A 15,734-nucleotide genomic window follows, 5' to 3' on the forward strand; every position below is an offset into this window, starting at 1 on the left:
CAGCTAGCTAGTGGGGCTGGGACCAGACCCAGGATTAGGGTTACCGGGAAGTCTGGTGCCGTGACAGGTTAGGTGGCTCACTCGCTTGTCTGGCTCACTCGCTTATCATGCACGTTACTCTTATTATAAAGTTATTAAACCTAGCCTACTAATAGTAAGGGAAATTAGGTAACCTAGGTACTATATTAATATTAACTATTAGAGATAAAATTAAATTATTCTTACTATATATTATAAACTGAATTTTTATAAGTAATTGTCACGGGCCAGGGCCCATATCCTTGCGGCTGTGCCACAAGACGTACTTGGCTCGTGCGCGCCAGGGATGAGAAATCGTTCCACAGCTCAGGGGCATTTAGGAACTTCTTTCTTTCTTCTTCATCTTTGATGTAAATAGCATCCTGGACTAGATAGCTGGAATACAGTTACTAGAGGCCGTTCACACTGGCGTGCTAGCGTCGGACGGGTAGTAGAAATTCCTCTTCTTTATAAGGTCACTAATATGCCGCTTTGCAATAGCAATCGCCGCCTGTCGATATAGCAATATCGTCCACGGCGTCTGTAGATCCTGGGTTAGGCTCCTCAGGGCCGCCGTTGCCTGTATGGAGGTAAGATGCCTCTTCTCATGCTTTGGGTCCGGAAAGAGGAACTTGTTGCTATGGTACTGCGGTAGCTCGAGCTGGTTCGCTAGGAAGTTGAGGAATGGCCGGATATAAGCTAGATAGAGGAATATAGAAGAGTCTAGGTCATCCGGAAGGTAGCGCACGACATAGAAGGCGTGGTTGTTTGAGTCGCGAGCTTTGTTGTAGCTAATGATAACGATAACCCGTCCCTCGCAGATGAAGACGTTCCTGATGGCTAATTCTGTGTTTCGAAACCGGATACTCGTCGTCTCGGTGCCCCGGCCCGGTAGTCCCGCCGTTACGTGGGACGCGGAGAAGCCCATCGTGGTAAGCTCCACGCCCGCTCCCAGGTATGCCAGGCACGGGCCGGGCAACCAGTGGCCTGCCTTAGCAAGGGCCTGGCCGCGGAAGGAGGAAGACCACGCGCGGCGTGCCATCGCCTTGTAGGTGCCCGCTAGGTTATTCTCCGGTTTATCGAGGAAGCACCAGCCCGGCTGCCGGCAGGTTAGGTCGTCGCGGATCGTGGAGAGGTCGACCGTAGGCTCCCACCCTAGCATCATCTCGGCGACTAGCTCTCGTACTTGTGCAATCGCGGCTTGGTAGGTGGCGCAGAACTCGGACAGCCGTACTACCTTGTCGTCACCGATCGTGAACGAGCGGCCGTCTAGAGCCCAGGTTAAGTTACCCCGAGAACCTTCCTGTCTAATAATACTTTTTCCGAAAGCTTTTAGCTCGACTAGCTCGCTAAGAGGGGAATGACAACCTCTTAGCATGTACTTTGCCCGGATCGCCTCAAGACGTTCTGGCTGCGATGGGTAAGTGCGTCGGGCCGGCCAGACATACGCGAGGGTGTCGTAGCTATATAGCGGCAGGCTATACTCGAGGAAGAATAGCCGCCCTACCCATATGAGGGCTGCGAGATCCGGTGTCGAGTTATATGCGTCACGGTACGCTAGAGAGGAACGGTGGACTCCCATAACCGCCGTGAAATGTATTATTGTCGACGAGGCCATTACCCCGTCTTGGCTTTGGTACGTCCAGAACATCATCGAGAGCTGGAAGAGTGCCTCGGATAGCTCGAGCCGAGTACCTCTATGAGGGCGGAAAGTAGACTGAGCCGAGCTGTGATCCTCCTTGTCGTCTTCCTGTTCGCCTTCGTCCTGTGAGCCGTCTTTGTCGTCGTCATCGCCATCAGTATCTTCATTATCTTCGTCCTCTTCTTCCTCGTCATTATCGCTCTCGTTGTCGCTCTCGTTGTCGCTCTCGTTGTCGCTCTCATTGTCACTCTCATTGTCGCTCTCGTTGTCGCCGTCCTCCCCTCCCTCCGCGAGCTGCGATGCGAGGCCTAAGATATAGCGCATCATCTTGATGTCATCTGCGCGTAACGGCACGTTATATATCTGCCGGCGTTGCCGCGGTTCTAGCGCAAGGACCCGGAAGATGTAGCAGATGAAGCGCTTCCACTTCGATTTATAGCCCTCCTCCGTTCGCCGCGGCGTGATACGGAGCGGGCGGTTCCAAAACGCGCCCTTCCGGTAGCTCGTGAGCCAGCAGCGCGACTGGTAGGACGTGGACGCCAGGGTGGCCTCGGCTCGATCGAAGACGTCGTCGACGGCACGCATCAAGACACGCAGCCGCGCCTCCGCCGCCGCGGGGCTCCGATGCGGCACACCTCGCCAGGCCCCGAGCAGATAGTCCTCGTTGTCCCTGTTGGGGCCTCGAGCGGGCTGCCTCGCGGAGGCTGTGATGATGTCGAGCGGTCGGTTCCGGAACAGCTCTGGCCACCTCGTATGCTTCAGCCAAGGCGTCGTCTCGTTGTCTTCGGCGCACGAGTACTCTTGGCTCTCTCACCATATCCGGTCGGCTCTAGCTTGCAAGCGACGGTCCTCAGCCGTCTCCTGCGCGAGCAATACATCGTTGTATCTTCGTATAGGCGTGGGCGCAGCTGGCCATCTTCCGGGTGGGCCGTCCTTGAGCGGCGCGTAGGCAGGGCTCGTAGGTGGCGGAGTCGATAGATACGTCGGCGGTGGCTGCTGCACTTGGGCAGGCCGAAGCGTGGGTAGGGACATGGTGTCGATATATTATAAATAATAATAGATGATGGAATAGAATATATATGCACCTAATAAAGTACTATACTATGTAAGAGGAGTAGTAGTAGTAGTGGTAGTAGTAGTGGTGGCGGTGGTAAGTCCAGTCTCCTTGCAATAGCTCTATTCTTTTCCTCCTATTCTATGTACGATTCTCATTTCCCCAGGGGGCGCGGCGGGCAACCTGTGCGCAGTTCATGGTTGCGATCCCGGTGAAGAATAAAATTAAGGGGCTTTTTCGATGAAAAAGGAAGAGGCAAGGCGAATGGCGGTCCTTTGGCGGGGCGGGGTCGGCGCGTTGATGGTACGTTCCCTTTTTGGACGAAAGAGGAGGAAAACGGACGTTGATTGGGCGGCGGAGGCTCTTTGGAGGAAAAAGGCGGGCCGACTACAAACAGTAGTAAGGATTCCGCTGAGTGGCTCAGTAACCGGTATGTTCTTCATCGTGAGCTTCACGAGAAGAACTGTCGGAAAGCTAGCGTGGCACTCAGATAACTTAGCCGTTGATCACTGTGTATTGCCTGTGTTCTTAACTGGGCTATCTCGGCGTTGGTCAGGGGTTATAGGCTTCCCTGACCGCCTTCCTATTCGGGCTGTACCCGGCAACGGGTCGGCGACCCCGGGTGGTCACGTCGTGACCACCCGATCAGATGCTCTGTACATGATCCAATCTAACAAGAACAAACTGCTTTTAGACTGGCAGTCAGTTATGCCGTGGCCGCCTGTTTATGACACTGAAGTTATTGGCGAGGCGATGAGATTCATTGTATTTGAAGAGCAAGAGCGCCGTAAGAAGAAAGCCTTTTTACTAAATTATGAAGTGGATGGACTTGAAGTTACAGAAGAGATCGAGGGTGACAGCAGTGCTGAGGAATTTATTGTTATTAAGGGCGAAGATGACCTTGGGGAACTGTAATTAGCCTTGGTTCTCAATGATCAATTAGATATCTGAATAACCTCTTATTTGCGTGCTAAAACCTGGACTCCTTAGCTGTCATTTCAAGGCTTGTGATGCATCCTTAATTACGTATCCAAAAGTCCACTTGCAAATACGGGAAGCCATGCTCAAAATGAAGTGACATTCACATCTATGTGGTCTTTGGTGGGCTCGGACGTACCTTCTTTTTGCGAATCAACCCCTCTTTTTGCTAGTCAATTCACCCCCCCACGTGGGGTATGAAGGCCAGGGGATGGCCGATTTTGAAACCCACCAAGTAATCCGAAGCCAAACATTGATCTCCGCGGATATGATGACTTAAAAATTATGTCCCATGCCCTATATCTAATGGGTCGTGAGACCACTGCAAGTGGGACCTAATTAAAACAATAAGTGGGACTTGATTCAAAACAATAAGTGGGAATCATACCAAAACAAGGAATAGCTCCGAATTGGGCGGGTTTTGTCATCTTCCTCCCCCAGCCTCCCTGCTTCTTCCCCTCCGCCCAACCACCACCCTTTGGCCTTTGCGCCCTCTGCAGGTTTTTTTTTTTTTTTTTAAAAAAAAAAAAAAAAAAAAAACGTAAAAGATTATTGCCTAGATTACAAGCTTGATACTTTGGTACAAATAGAGTACTGTTTTGGGATTTCAGAATGGTTAGTTCCTCCAATTGATCCCTGTTTCCTCCCCTACCGCCGTCCAGGCGATTTCCTCCGCTTTCTCCCGTCCCGCCCACAATCAAAGTTGCCTGTGTGATGCCCGACCACCAGAGACTCTCAACATCAAGAATACAATGAGAAACGTGTGAAATGGGTTCTCAGGGCGAAAAGTAAGATTGATACTGGTTCGAGCCGCGCTCCGTGGTTCAAGCGGCGTATGAGAACGGCGAATGAATATGGTCACCAACCGTCCCAGAAGTGCAAGAAAAGCAAAAGCCATAAACATCTTGAACCCTCTTTGACAACGGACTCAGACGTGTGGAACAAAATATAATTATGCAACAAGATGACGCTCTGGCTTGCGCTTTTCTTTTGTTTTCGTCCCATTTCTTGTTTGCCCACCCCGCTCCCGCTAGGTGTTTGTGTATGTAAAACGTATGCGTGAATGTATCCAGACAGATAGGCGCGGACGGCTTCCTGCTTGTCTCCTCTTGTCGTCTACGCTCTGCTCAATTCTCTTTCGGAGCTTCCCCCAGGGTAAGACACGGGCTTCAAGCAGGGTACCCGTGAAAGCGTTGTTCACAACTCACCTGCTTGGTACTCTAGACCCCGCTTCTTGAGCTGTTTGGCCTTGGGAGGTGCTCGTCTCTTCCGGCTGCGTTCCTCTTCCTCGATAACGGGCACCGCGGTAGGGATGAACTCGACGCCGCGGTTGCGGCTGTTGGGTCGGGCGTGAAGCTTGCGGTGGTTATTGAGGTTGTCCTGGCGGTTGAACCGATCTTTACCGCAGAACTCGCATGAGAAACGGTTGGGGCCCTCGCCGTGAAAACTGCATAATCTGTTAGTTCAATGGGCTTCGGTGACGATGATGAGGTTTAGAACATATCCAAAAACTTACGTTTGCTTGTGTCGCTTGAGGTGCTCTGTACGTAGGAACACCTTGTGGCAACCGGGATAGTCACACTTGCACATGGCCCTCTGGACCACATCCACAGGGGCAGAGTCGGGCTTGACGGATCGCTTCCTAGTTGTTCGGATCTGAGCATACCGAAGCTCGGTCGTCTTGCGCTGAATCTGGTTCACCATCATCTTCCGCTGAGCTCGCACCTGCTTTGGCGAAGTCGGGTCGTGGATGTGATAGGGAGACATTGACTGGTGGTCGATGTCAAACACCTCGTAGTTGCCGGGAAACTGCTCTTCTCGGGGGAAGGAGATCGGGCTGTCGCTGGGGCAGGACCAGGACGAGTAGGTATCAGCGGCCTCGGAACCCGAAAGCATCTGGGTGGGTGTCATAATGAAGGAGGTAGCGCCAATGACAGTCTCAGGAGAGCTGGCATACATGCCAAAGGAGTTCGATGGTGTTAGAGAACCCATAGAGCCGTTCTGTTCCATGTTCATCTCCGTGTAGTTGAAGCTCGTGAGCTCCCCCTTCATGGGAGTGTTGGGTGGGGTGTCGGGGAAAGGCATCTGCTCTAGCTCCGACTTGACGACAGGACCAAACATGAAATTGCCCATTGTTGAGGGAAGAGCCAATTCAACGCGGTGAGAGCCGTTGCTGTAGGAGCTGTCAAATTCCATGGTCGACAACTCGTGGGGTGTTGAGTGTCGAGGTGTAGGAGTGAAAGGGTCGTAAGAAGAGGAGGCGGAGGAGAAGCTTGTGGAGGTGAAAGGGTATGGCATGGGCTGACTGTACAAGCTGAAGCTGCCGTCCATATCGAACCGGAAGTCCGACTTGAATTGAAGTGCCATTGTGAAGAGAGATTTTGTGGGTATGAACGAAGGAGTAAGGTAGTTTGTGTAAGTGTCGTGTGCGAATTCCTCGAGTCCAACAAAGAGACGTAAAGCAAGAATGTTCAAGATCCGTTCCGAAGAAGACTGAAAGGAATCTCATCAAACCGCTGCACATATCCAAATTACTGTAAGTCCTAGTGGTGATTCTTGTCGAGAATGATTTTTATTCACGAAGACGGACGCCCCTTGAAGATATACCGTCGAGATTGAATGAATAGTGGAGGAAAATGCTGAGGACACTGAGACACTCAAGCCGTAAATCCAACCCTGGTAGATTGCAAAATGGTGGTACTCATACAAAGGGAACGAGATAGAGAGATGTGGTCTACCCGGTGGGTTGATCTAGCCTGCGGACGTTAAACTCTCACCTCTCCTCACCGGAGAGGTGGTGTCAAAACCGGAACTTCGTCAAAAAGTGGGCCAGAAATCCCCATTTTAAAAAATGGGTAGTATTGTCCGGCTTATTTTGTCATTCTATACAATTCTAACTTAGTGGACAGTGAGTATGCATGCGGCGCAGTTAAGGGTTTTGATGCCACCTCTCCGGTGAGGAGAGGTGAGAGTCTAACGTCCGCAGGCCAGTTTGATCAACCCACTGGGGTTTTAGAGTGGAATGGGGTCGCTTAAGCAGGGCGGTTCAAGCGAGAGGCGCGTGGCCCCACCGTGGGCGAGTTATTGCTCGCATAGCCTGATGTTTTGGAGGGATTGATATCGTCATACGAGTATGGGAACGCATCTGTGGAGCTAAAGGGCTCACACGCAAGCAAGAAGCCAGATCGAGGCCCTGCATGAACTGGGGAGTTGGCTAGATCTGACGCGAGCATCCTCTATGTTCTCCCCCGGCTTGTAAGGGCGCTCGGGCAACGAGCGAGCCTATGAAGATGTGTCCGGGCGCGTCTGTGCGGGAGAAGTGATAGAATAGAGGTGATGGACCTTGGAAGTGGATGCTAGATGTTCCTAATGGAGCCAGGGTTGCAATCCACTCCATTCCACGGCTCTTCCCGTGGATTTAGCATCACCTAGTGATCCGTGCACTCGTGCACGAACCCCTTGGCGCCACGTGTCACCCCTGAATCCACTCAACTGAGGCCTGAAGTTGAGTGGATTGCAACCCTGAATGGAGCCGACGGAATGTGACAAGAACTCGGAACAGACGGCGATGCAACACTACCGACTAAAACACCGTGAACGCAAGACAGGGCCATCTCGCTAAGAGGATCAGTCAGGGCCAGATTGTGCCTTTTTCCTACCTCCGCAACGCGCTCTACGTCTCACTATAGCGAGGGATAATTCTCCATCCAAGCCAACCCTTGTGTGGTTCGGAGGCCCAGCTTGCAGCTCTCGGAGAAAAACTACGAGAGAGGTATAGTCCTATCTCTTATGGGCAGGGGCTTTTCCATTCAAATCAGATACTTTTTTTTTGCTTCCGCACTGCGTAGATGGACCCCTTGTCGAGTCGCTACGGGGATGATACGAGAAGGGCTAGGGACCTAGGGTCAAAGTGAAGGTATGTAGGATTGATGATTTCTCAGCTAGCTAGCTACGGTCGGAGCCATAAGGGCTCCGACCCACAAGGCCTTGCGGCCTGAGGTGTCAAACCGGTTCCCTGGCTGTGAGGCCAAGGAACCGGCTTTCCGCATCTGGGGATTTCAGTCAAGTCAAATTACACTCTCCAGCGTTGTCAAGGTTAGGTGGCTCTGATTGGTCTGACAATGTGACAGAAGTGACGGTAAGGTTGAAGCACGCTTTGCCGAGGGGAGGCAATGAATGAAATTTATTCCGCCCGGGAGGACTAACCTCATAGGGCCAGGTGCGCTAGGCTATGCCTTTCGGTACGAAAGGTCTTCTTAAGCTCTGGGATTTTTCACCCCCGGATTAAGCGATTACCCGATTCGGAAGCGCAACTGCACCTCTTGTTGGCCCGGATTAATACCACACCCGGGTCCCTCTAATGGTCCTAATCCTCCCACTCTCATTTGGCACATGTGGATGAACTCGAATTCACCCTCCCCCCCCGAGATCAAGTGTAAAGAAGTCTTCATTGGCTGGGATTTTTCTGTTAAGAATCACGTGGGATTCACGTGAGCTTTTAACAGGAGACCGGTCCCTGCGGGCCCGCCAATGCCTTTCGGAACGTCCCTCGGATCCTCTGATTTCCCTGTGGCTCTTCGATGACGGCTCGGTATATTGACTGAGGGTATACGGCGTTAGGTGGTCCTTTGGGAGGTGAGTAAAGGACGAAGGTTTTTCGTTTCGCATCACTGTGGCTTACAGCACAGAACCTTATCTGCCATGTGACGTAGGATTCGATACCATTGGAACTTTAAGAACTTGACTCATCAATTCTCCTAACAAAACTGAAAGCTTCCGAAATAGCAAATATACATTAAATCTTTATCTTTATTTCTTTGACCGCCTGATCTTCCTCAGGTCGTAGTACTGAGCCACTCTCCATGGCGCCAATCGATTACTCCAAATGGGACAACATAGACACCGATTCTGAGCCACAAACCCCCACTCAGCAGGTGCCTCCGGTCGAAGCGAACCCAGCACCTGCTCCAGCCACCCCCCAGTCGGCTGCGCCGGCATCGACGGCAGCACACAGCGCGTCGGGGTCCATCCAAGCCGTCATCGTCCGGTGCGACGTTGAGAGACTGAAATTCGCGCCTTGGTCCGCCACGACGATCCAGGCAGATCATCCCGTCTTCTCGCAGCCCGTGCCTCCTGTCCCAGGACTTATCGAGGTCCCGCTGGCCCTCTACCGCGTAGGCACTCAGTCCGCAAACCGGGCCGACCTCGACAACCAGATCGCCACGTATCTCAATATCGACGCCGAGACCGGGTTTGCGTCCCCGGAGTGGCGGTCATATGTCGGCACCGTGGTGGTCGCGCGCAAGGACATGAAGCCGTTGCTGCCGCACCATCTCGAGGGCGTGTGGATGTACTGTGACCGCATTCTGGACCTCTTCGGCGAGGGAGAAGGCGCGCCGAGAAGTCTGTACAATAGAGAGGCCTTCGAAGAGTGGTGGAAAGATTATTGTGAGGAACAGAAGGAGTTCCGGCCGGGGAATGGAGGCGAGAAGGATCCGGATGATTGGCGGGCAGTGAGGTCGCCTTATGAGATGTAGGGGTCGTAATTTGCCCTAGGCGTGTGTCCTGAATAACAGAAACGTTGTGTCTCGCCGTCGGGCGATCTTTTGGATGGTATCTCACGCTGTCCTACGCATGGCTTCGCTGACTTTCAAATATCCGTCTCGTTTCTGCTGCTAGATCTGTCAACCTCTGCATGCCATCAACTATACTCTGGTCCAGCTTATTCCCGATGAAATCCTGGTGTCGTACGGGACTGAGAAGCTTGATGCCTTGTAGTGTCCTACACCTGGACAGCTGCACATAGAGACTAGTAAAGTCGCATTTAGAAGGTTGGCAATTGGTCATACGATTTCCTTGCAGCTCCAAGAGTACTACCACAAACGTCTTGCTTTGGGCTTTATAGTCAGTGAGGACAAAGGCCGGGACAACCGGCAATCCCCGGCGAGTGCATTTCCCCGATAGGAACCTGAAGTGGGAGTTGGCTGGATTGAGGGTGTGTGAGACAGGTCGGATGAGCACTGTCCCCGTTGGGAGGGCTGGGACAGCTAAATCCTTTGTCTCTCGCGACTGTAATAATATGCCCAGTGGTGGGCCAAAGTGGATGGTAACGTCGTCCGCAAGATGATAGCCTGGGGATTTCGGATCGGGGATGACGTCCGCAGCGGCAAGCTCAGCGCCATTCACAATCTTCAAGCCGGTATATATATTTTTGTTGACTACTACAGGCATCACCTGGGCATAGAAAAAGATACCAGGGACCTTGCAGTTGGAATCGTCTCCTTGTTCTATAGTCTGGGCGATCTCATTCTGAGATAGGGTTCTACTCCGCCAGGTGTGGGTCGAGACGAAGATAGAGATATGTCTCTTGTTAAACCGGGCCCAGTCTGCCACAGCTTCCATGTTGAGGCTCCATCGGTTTCGGTTGAGCGGTGTTATGGCGCGCAAGCCATCCTTGAAGGTGATTTGGGAGCGGTCCACGAGCTTCGTGTTGAGCAGGTCAAGGTCTTGCTGTGTCTGGACCCCAGCCCGTACTCTGTCCAGAAGAGCGCCTAGCTGAGGATCGTCTCGTGCTCGGACTTGCTCCTCGAGAAGAACGACAGTGTTGAACATCAGCCACAGACTGTAGCCACGGTGGTGGGAAATAGTCGCTTGTCCAAGGGGGGCGGCGAAAGCGGGATCCACGATTCGGTTCACCAGGAGGCTTGTCTCTAGCACTGGGGCGAACTGATAGAAATCCCCCATCAAGAGAACAACGGGAATCCCGCCAAATGGCTTATCGGGGCAGTCGCGGAGCGACTGGAGGTGGCAGCTGGCGTTGAACAGAGTTGCTCCCCCAAGCATGCTAACTTCGTCAATCACGAGGGCTAGCTTCTGCTTCCACGTGCATTTTTTAGCTTCCGAGAATGTTGGAGGCCGTGCATTGTGAGAGCGATGAGTATCCAGTCCGCAGGCCGAATGGAGTGTCGTCCCGCCGATCTGGGCTGCCGCACTGCCTGACGTGCCGGTAATCTGAAGATGGTGTGGCTGACCTCTGGCCGCGAATACGTAGCGCAAGGCATCGACGATCCTGGATTTTCCAGTACCGCCTGGTCCTCCAATGTACTGAAGATGTTGACCAGCGGAGTCAGGGCTGGCAGCGTACTTGTCCAAGAAGCTGCACACCAGCTGAAGAGCCATACTTTGCAGATAGTTGAGCGTATAGCTGGAGGCGGCAAGATGCCCCATCTCCACAAAGCTTTTGGTGAGGCCTACATCGAGAAATATTCCAGGACCTTGTATGACTGGGTCTTCATCTTGCCTGGGAATGGGAATCTCTGTGTCACAATGCCGAACAAGCAGATCGTCGATGTCGGCGTTACCCGTGGAAGTTGTGCCACATTGGAGACCGCTCTCCATCTCATCGAGCATTCGGAGATGCAGCATGTCCTGGGCCTTTGCCGCGGCCCGAACATCCTCCCCAGAAAGATTCGGATGCTGGTATAAGGAGCTATCCTGGTTACGGCGAATTTGCTGATAAAAACCTTCTTGACGTGGGACAAAAGGCCGACCCTCTTCAGCCGGGTTCTCTTGGCACAGGTCCCGGATCAGGCTCCGCAATACTGGGGAGTCCCTCGTAGCGTCGGAGTCTCGCACGGCATTGTGCAGAGCCCGGAGGAGAGCTGTATAGTTTTGGTGATGCTTGGCCGTCGTTGCCGACTCTTCACTACACTGACTACAGTCGCCTTCATCGAGAGGGAACTCAACGTCAACCGTATCGTCGCCCTCCGAGCGGCTGGCCCAGAGCTTTGCGTCTTTGCGCGCGTCTTCGGCTGATTTGCTGAGGAGGGAGATGTTCGAGACGTGGAAACGCAGCCGGCCGCAGAGAGAAGCTTCATAGGTTAACCATATATCGGTGATATCGCCGCGTGTCTCGGAAAGGAAGTCTTCCCAAGGTACGAACAAGGCCAAATGGAGGACAGAGTTGCTAGGCAGAAGGTCAGAACCGGACTCGGAGTCGGTAGCATAGACTCTGGAGCGTACCGTTTGAAATATACTAGGTGCTCGTCTTCGTGGTCGTTGCTGATGTATCCTTGAAAGATGGGCACGGCGTATTCGTGAGGTCGCCAAAGTTCTTGCAGCCAGCCGTGGCATTCGGGAGAGGATCCCTCAAGAGATATGTGGGTTTCATCCTCATTCGGTCACTGCGACGCACCAAGTTAATCATCGACATATAGTCATAGAGGCACAGAGATCTCAGAACTTGACCTCTGCAGGCATAAGCGTCCAAGTACAATAAGGTACGCCCGCCTTCCCTAAGCTGCACCGCCTCAGGAGGCTCCTCTAAGTCTGTTTCTACGCCGGCGTCCCGACGGAGATGCATCCAGCGCCGGAAGATGGCCCAATACAGTGCGGTCAGATTTAGGAAGGACCAGTGCGGCACGTTGGTAAAGCAGCGCTGACCTCAATTCAAGTATCAAGTCAAGTATTTCAAGTAAGTCAAGTAAGTTGACGGCCCAATATATTTCAAGTAAGTAAGTTTATAATGCCTCAAACTTGATTTACTTGAAATACTGTATTTTATGGGTTTTCCTGTGCGACGGTCCTGGGAGTGCCGAGGCCATTCGGGGCTCGTCGGGCCCCAGGTGCCTTTCGGTACGAAAGGTCTTCTTAAGCTCTGGGATTTTTCACCCCCGAAATTTGGCCACCCCCCCCTGCAAAATTACCGGATTAGTAAGCGCGACTGCACCTCCTGTTGGTCCGGATTAACCCCATCCGAATGGCCCCAGAGGTGCCAATCTTCTCTTCCTCATTTGGCAATGCGCATATGTGAATTCTCATTCGCTCTCTGAGATTAAGTGTAAAGGAGTCTCCTTTTGAGGGTTTCTTGTTAAGAGACACGTGAAAATGCACGTGGGAACTCGGTTTGTGATAGCATTATTGCTCTTGTCCTTATATTTTATGAGATTTTCTCTTCTGCTTGAGTTAGGTGTAATGTATGAAGTTGATTTGGATCTAAAAATTTAATATGTAAGTTATCTGATTATAATATATATTTGTCTTCTATCCTTCTACTTCTATTTATATGTAAGAAACCTATTTTCTAAATTACGCTACTGCTAGTATTGTGCAGAAGGATATAACAACAATGATAATCGGGCCTCATTTACTGTCCTCTCGCACAACTGTTCCAGCCTAACCTCGCCATCAAACATTTCCTGTGGTATTTTATTCCCGACTATGTCCTGCACCCGTGCCTTTGACAGCAACATAATACCATCAAGCGATGTGCACCGCGATAGCTGCACATACAGGCTGTACGGATCGCACTTTCCTGGCTCGAGTTGTCCAGTTGTGGTATTCAACTTTGTTCCGGTTCCTCGCAGCTCCAGCGCAATCTCGAGGAGGGTTTCGCCTTGGATTTTGTAATCGGTGCATGCGAACGCTGCAGTGCAGGGAAGTCCTCGGCGGCTCACTTCGTGCCTCTGCCAAGGCCTCCTCTTGGCCCTCTTCTTCTTCTCAATGGGTATTTGGGCACTTGTTGGAGTAAGCAGGATCGTGCCGGGTGGCATGTCATCAAACTTGAACTTCTTGGTTGACTCGGACGACAGGATGATGCCGGCAGGTGGTCCAAAGTGGAGGATAATGTTCGGGGCGAGTTGATACCCTGGGAATCTCTTGGCGTCTGGTATAACTTCCAGTGCTTTGTACTTGGCCCCGTTTACGAGCTTGAGGCCTGGGTTCATATTCTTGGTCACCACCACCGGCATGCCAGGCACGAACATGAACGTGGCTGGCACACAGATCTTGCTGTCATCTCCGACGCTGGCCATGAGCGTAGCTTCTTCCTCCGTTACCGGTGATATACTGGGTTTACCCCAACGGTGCTGGGGTAGAAATATCCGGACTGGCTTCTGGTGGTGCCTCTGGAAGGCCAAGACCGCATCCATGTTCAGGCTCCATCTAGTGCTGTTAAGGGGTGTAACTACTGCAATGCCCTTGCTCCATGGTATGGCTCGGCCTTCCTGAAAGCACCGGCTATTAAGAAGCTCCATGTCGGACTCGTCTTGCTGCCCCTGCCGGATCCGAGTCAGCAGCCGCTGCAGCTGCGGGTCCCCCGCTGCGCGCACCTGTTCGGTGAGCATAATGACGGTGGTAAATCCAGCCCAGAGTGCGTGCGCCCTCATTTCGTCCGCAATCCTGAGGGCAGACCATGGCGTCAATAGCGACTTGTTTTGCACTGGGCGGAACTGGTGGAAATCTCCTGATAGTAGCACCACTGGGATGCCGCCAAAATCTTGATTCGATCCTCGGGAGGCGCAAAGTCGCTTGTTGATGTCTGAGAGCGTCTGGAGGCCCAGCATGCTCACCTCGTCAATGATGAGCAGCCACTTTTCGCTCCATCTTCTTCGAGCATCGCCGTCCACGTAGGTTACCGTGCTGCCATCGTCGGCATTGCTGCCGGATGCGTTGGGTTGCATCCCACAGGCGGAGTGAATAGTCACACCGTTGATCCGCGCTGCTGCGGCCCCCGATGTCGCGGTCATAAGCAGCCTGTGCGATATGTCTTTGCTAGCGAACAATTCCGCCAACGCCTCGATGACCCTGGACTTCCCGGTGCCGCCCTCCCCACCCAGGAACTCGCATAGTTGTGCGTTATCATTGTTCTCGACATTACTGCTATCAAAATTATCGCTGTTATCTTCATCCGGGATGGTATCGAGATGGCGACACACTAAAAGGAAGGCGATTTCCTGCCGCTCGTTCAAGGTAAACCTCCTTGCAATCTCCCGACCGGCTTGGAGGAATGTTGTCGACGGTCCAAAGGCGACCCTGGCACTGGATCTCTGAGTGTTCCGGGTGTCTGTTTCTGACATTTCTATAATATCTTCTCCCGCACCCGCGAAGGTATGGTCCAGTGATGCTTCTGCGCCGGCAGCTGTGTTCTGCGTAATCTGAACTCCATCAGAGCCTCGGATTCTTTTCACAATTTCCTTGTCAGCTTGATCCTGCTTGCTCTTAATTCCTCTAAGCTGACGTTGCGTTGGGAGCTCGCTCTTGGCTACCATGGTTGGCTGGTACTGCGCTGGGTTCTCTGCGGAAGCGACAGTCTCGACATCATCCGCAAAGTCGGTGATATCTGCTTGGGCTTCGCGGAGCTGATCTAGCATCTGCAAAAGATGCTCCTGAACCAGCGGTCACCTGGTTAGGGGCCTGTAGCACCTCGTACTGTCTCAATCAATCGGCCAAGCTGGCCAACCTGGTCTGGGCGATATGCTTTTACTGGGCCTGTAGGATCTTGGAATCATACCCCATAGCGTCGATATCATCCAAAACGGCGTCGTCCCCCGCAGCCGCCCACTGCTTTGCATCTCGCCGCGCATCTTCCGCTGATCGCTTCAAGAGCTGGATGTTGCCTGCGATAGTCTGGAGTCTTTTGGGGAGTCGCCGTCTCCAGTGTTCCCAGATTTCATTAATATCGCCTGATGCTGCTGTAGTGAACTTCTCCATGCACAAAGAGTGCAGGTGCTGTACTGCAGCTCTGGTGCTAATATTAGTGTATGCTCCTCGTTTATCCATCCCATCTGCCCTATGCTTGTGCTTACCTGCAATATCTATCTGCATTTATATCGATATTAAAGTCCATATCGAGAAACCCGTTAATATACAGCACTGCATACTTCCCCGGGGGTCTTAGAACCTGCACCCAGTCCCTTCCCGGCTTCCAGTTCCTTTCAAATTCTATCTTTACCAACTCCTTAAAAATAAATCTATCCTCTTTTATAATATAACAAGCAACATATAGTCATAGAAGCATAATATCTGCAGCACCTCTCCACGGTAGTAGTAGGCTTCAATATATAGTAGCTTCTTACTATTACTTCCCACCAAGACCCTTTCTACGCTAGCTTCCGCGTCGTTGCCGTTGCTATTATTACCTATATTCTTAATAGGTCGATTATCGTCGTTGCCTAAAGTGTTACTGTATTACTAGAGATATAGCTAGCGTTAGAGTATTGCCCAGTATATTATTATTATATTTACATATAACTATTATTTAGT

General features: G+C 52.1%; 3 protein-coding genes across 3 annotated transcripts; 1 reads left to right on the plus strand and 2 right to left on the minus strand.

Annotated features, from left to right (window-relative positions):
• Positions 1 to 148: 148 nt before the first annotated feature.
• On the minus strand, positions 149 to 2,692 carry BGZ61DRAFT_484402 (uncharacterized protein; the record flags this gene model as incomplete). The annotated part of the gene is made up of 3 exons (XM_046249605.1): positions 149 to 173; positions 465 to 2,408; positions 2,475 to 2,692. The coding sequence occupies 3 exons, from the start codon at positions 2,690 to 2,692 to the stop codon at positions 149 to 151; spliced, it is 2,187 nt and encodes a 728-aa protein (XP_046097231.1).
• A 2,197-nt stretch (positions 2,693 to 4,889) lies between these two features.
• BGZ61DRAFT_366828 (uncharacterized protein) lies at positions 4,890 to 6,059 on the minus strand (the record flags this gene model as incomplete). Its single annotated transcript, XM_046241721.1, has 2 exons — positions 4,890 to 5,139; positions 5,209 to 6,059. 2 exons carry the CDS (start codon positions 6,057 to 6,059, stop codon positions 4,890 to 4,892), a joined length of 1,101 nt encoding a protein of 366 aa, XP_046097232.1.
• Positions 6,060 to 8,554: 2,495 nt separating this feature from the next.
• BGZ61DRAFT_484404 (uncharacterized protein) lies at positions 8,555 to 9,229 on the plus strand (the record flags this gene model as incomplete). The annotated part of the gene is made up of 1 exon (XM_046249606.1): positions 8,555 to 9,229. One exon carries the CDS (start codon positions 8,555 to 8,557, stop codon positions 9,227 to 9,229), a length of 675 nt encoding a protein of 224 aa, XP_046097233.1.
• Positions 9,230 to 15,734: the final 6,505 nt, after the last annotated feature.

This window comes from Ilyonectria robusta (assembly GCF_021365365.1).
Source record: "Ilyonectria robusta strain PMI_751 chromosome Unknown BGZ61scaffold_30, whole genome shotgun sequence".
NCBI classification, from domain to species: Eukaryota; Fungi; Ascomycota; class Sordariomycetes; order Hypocreales; family Nectriaceae; genus Ilyonectria; species Ilyonectria robusta.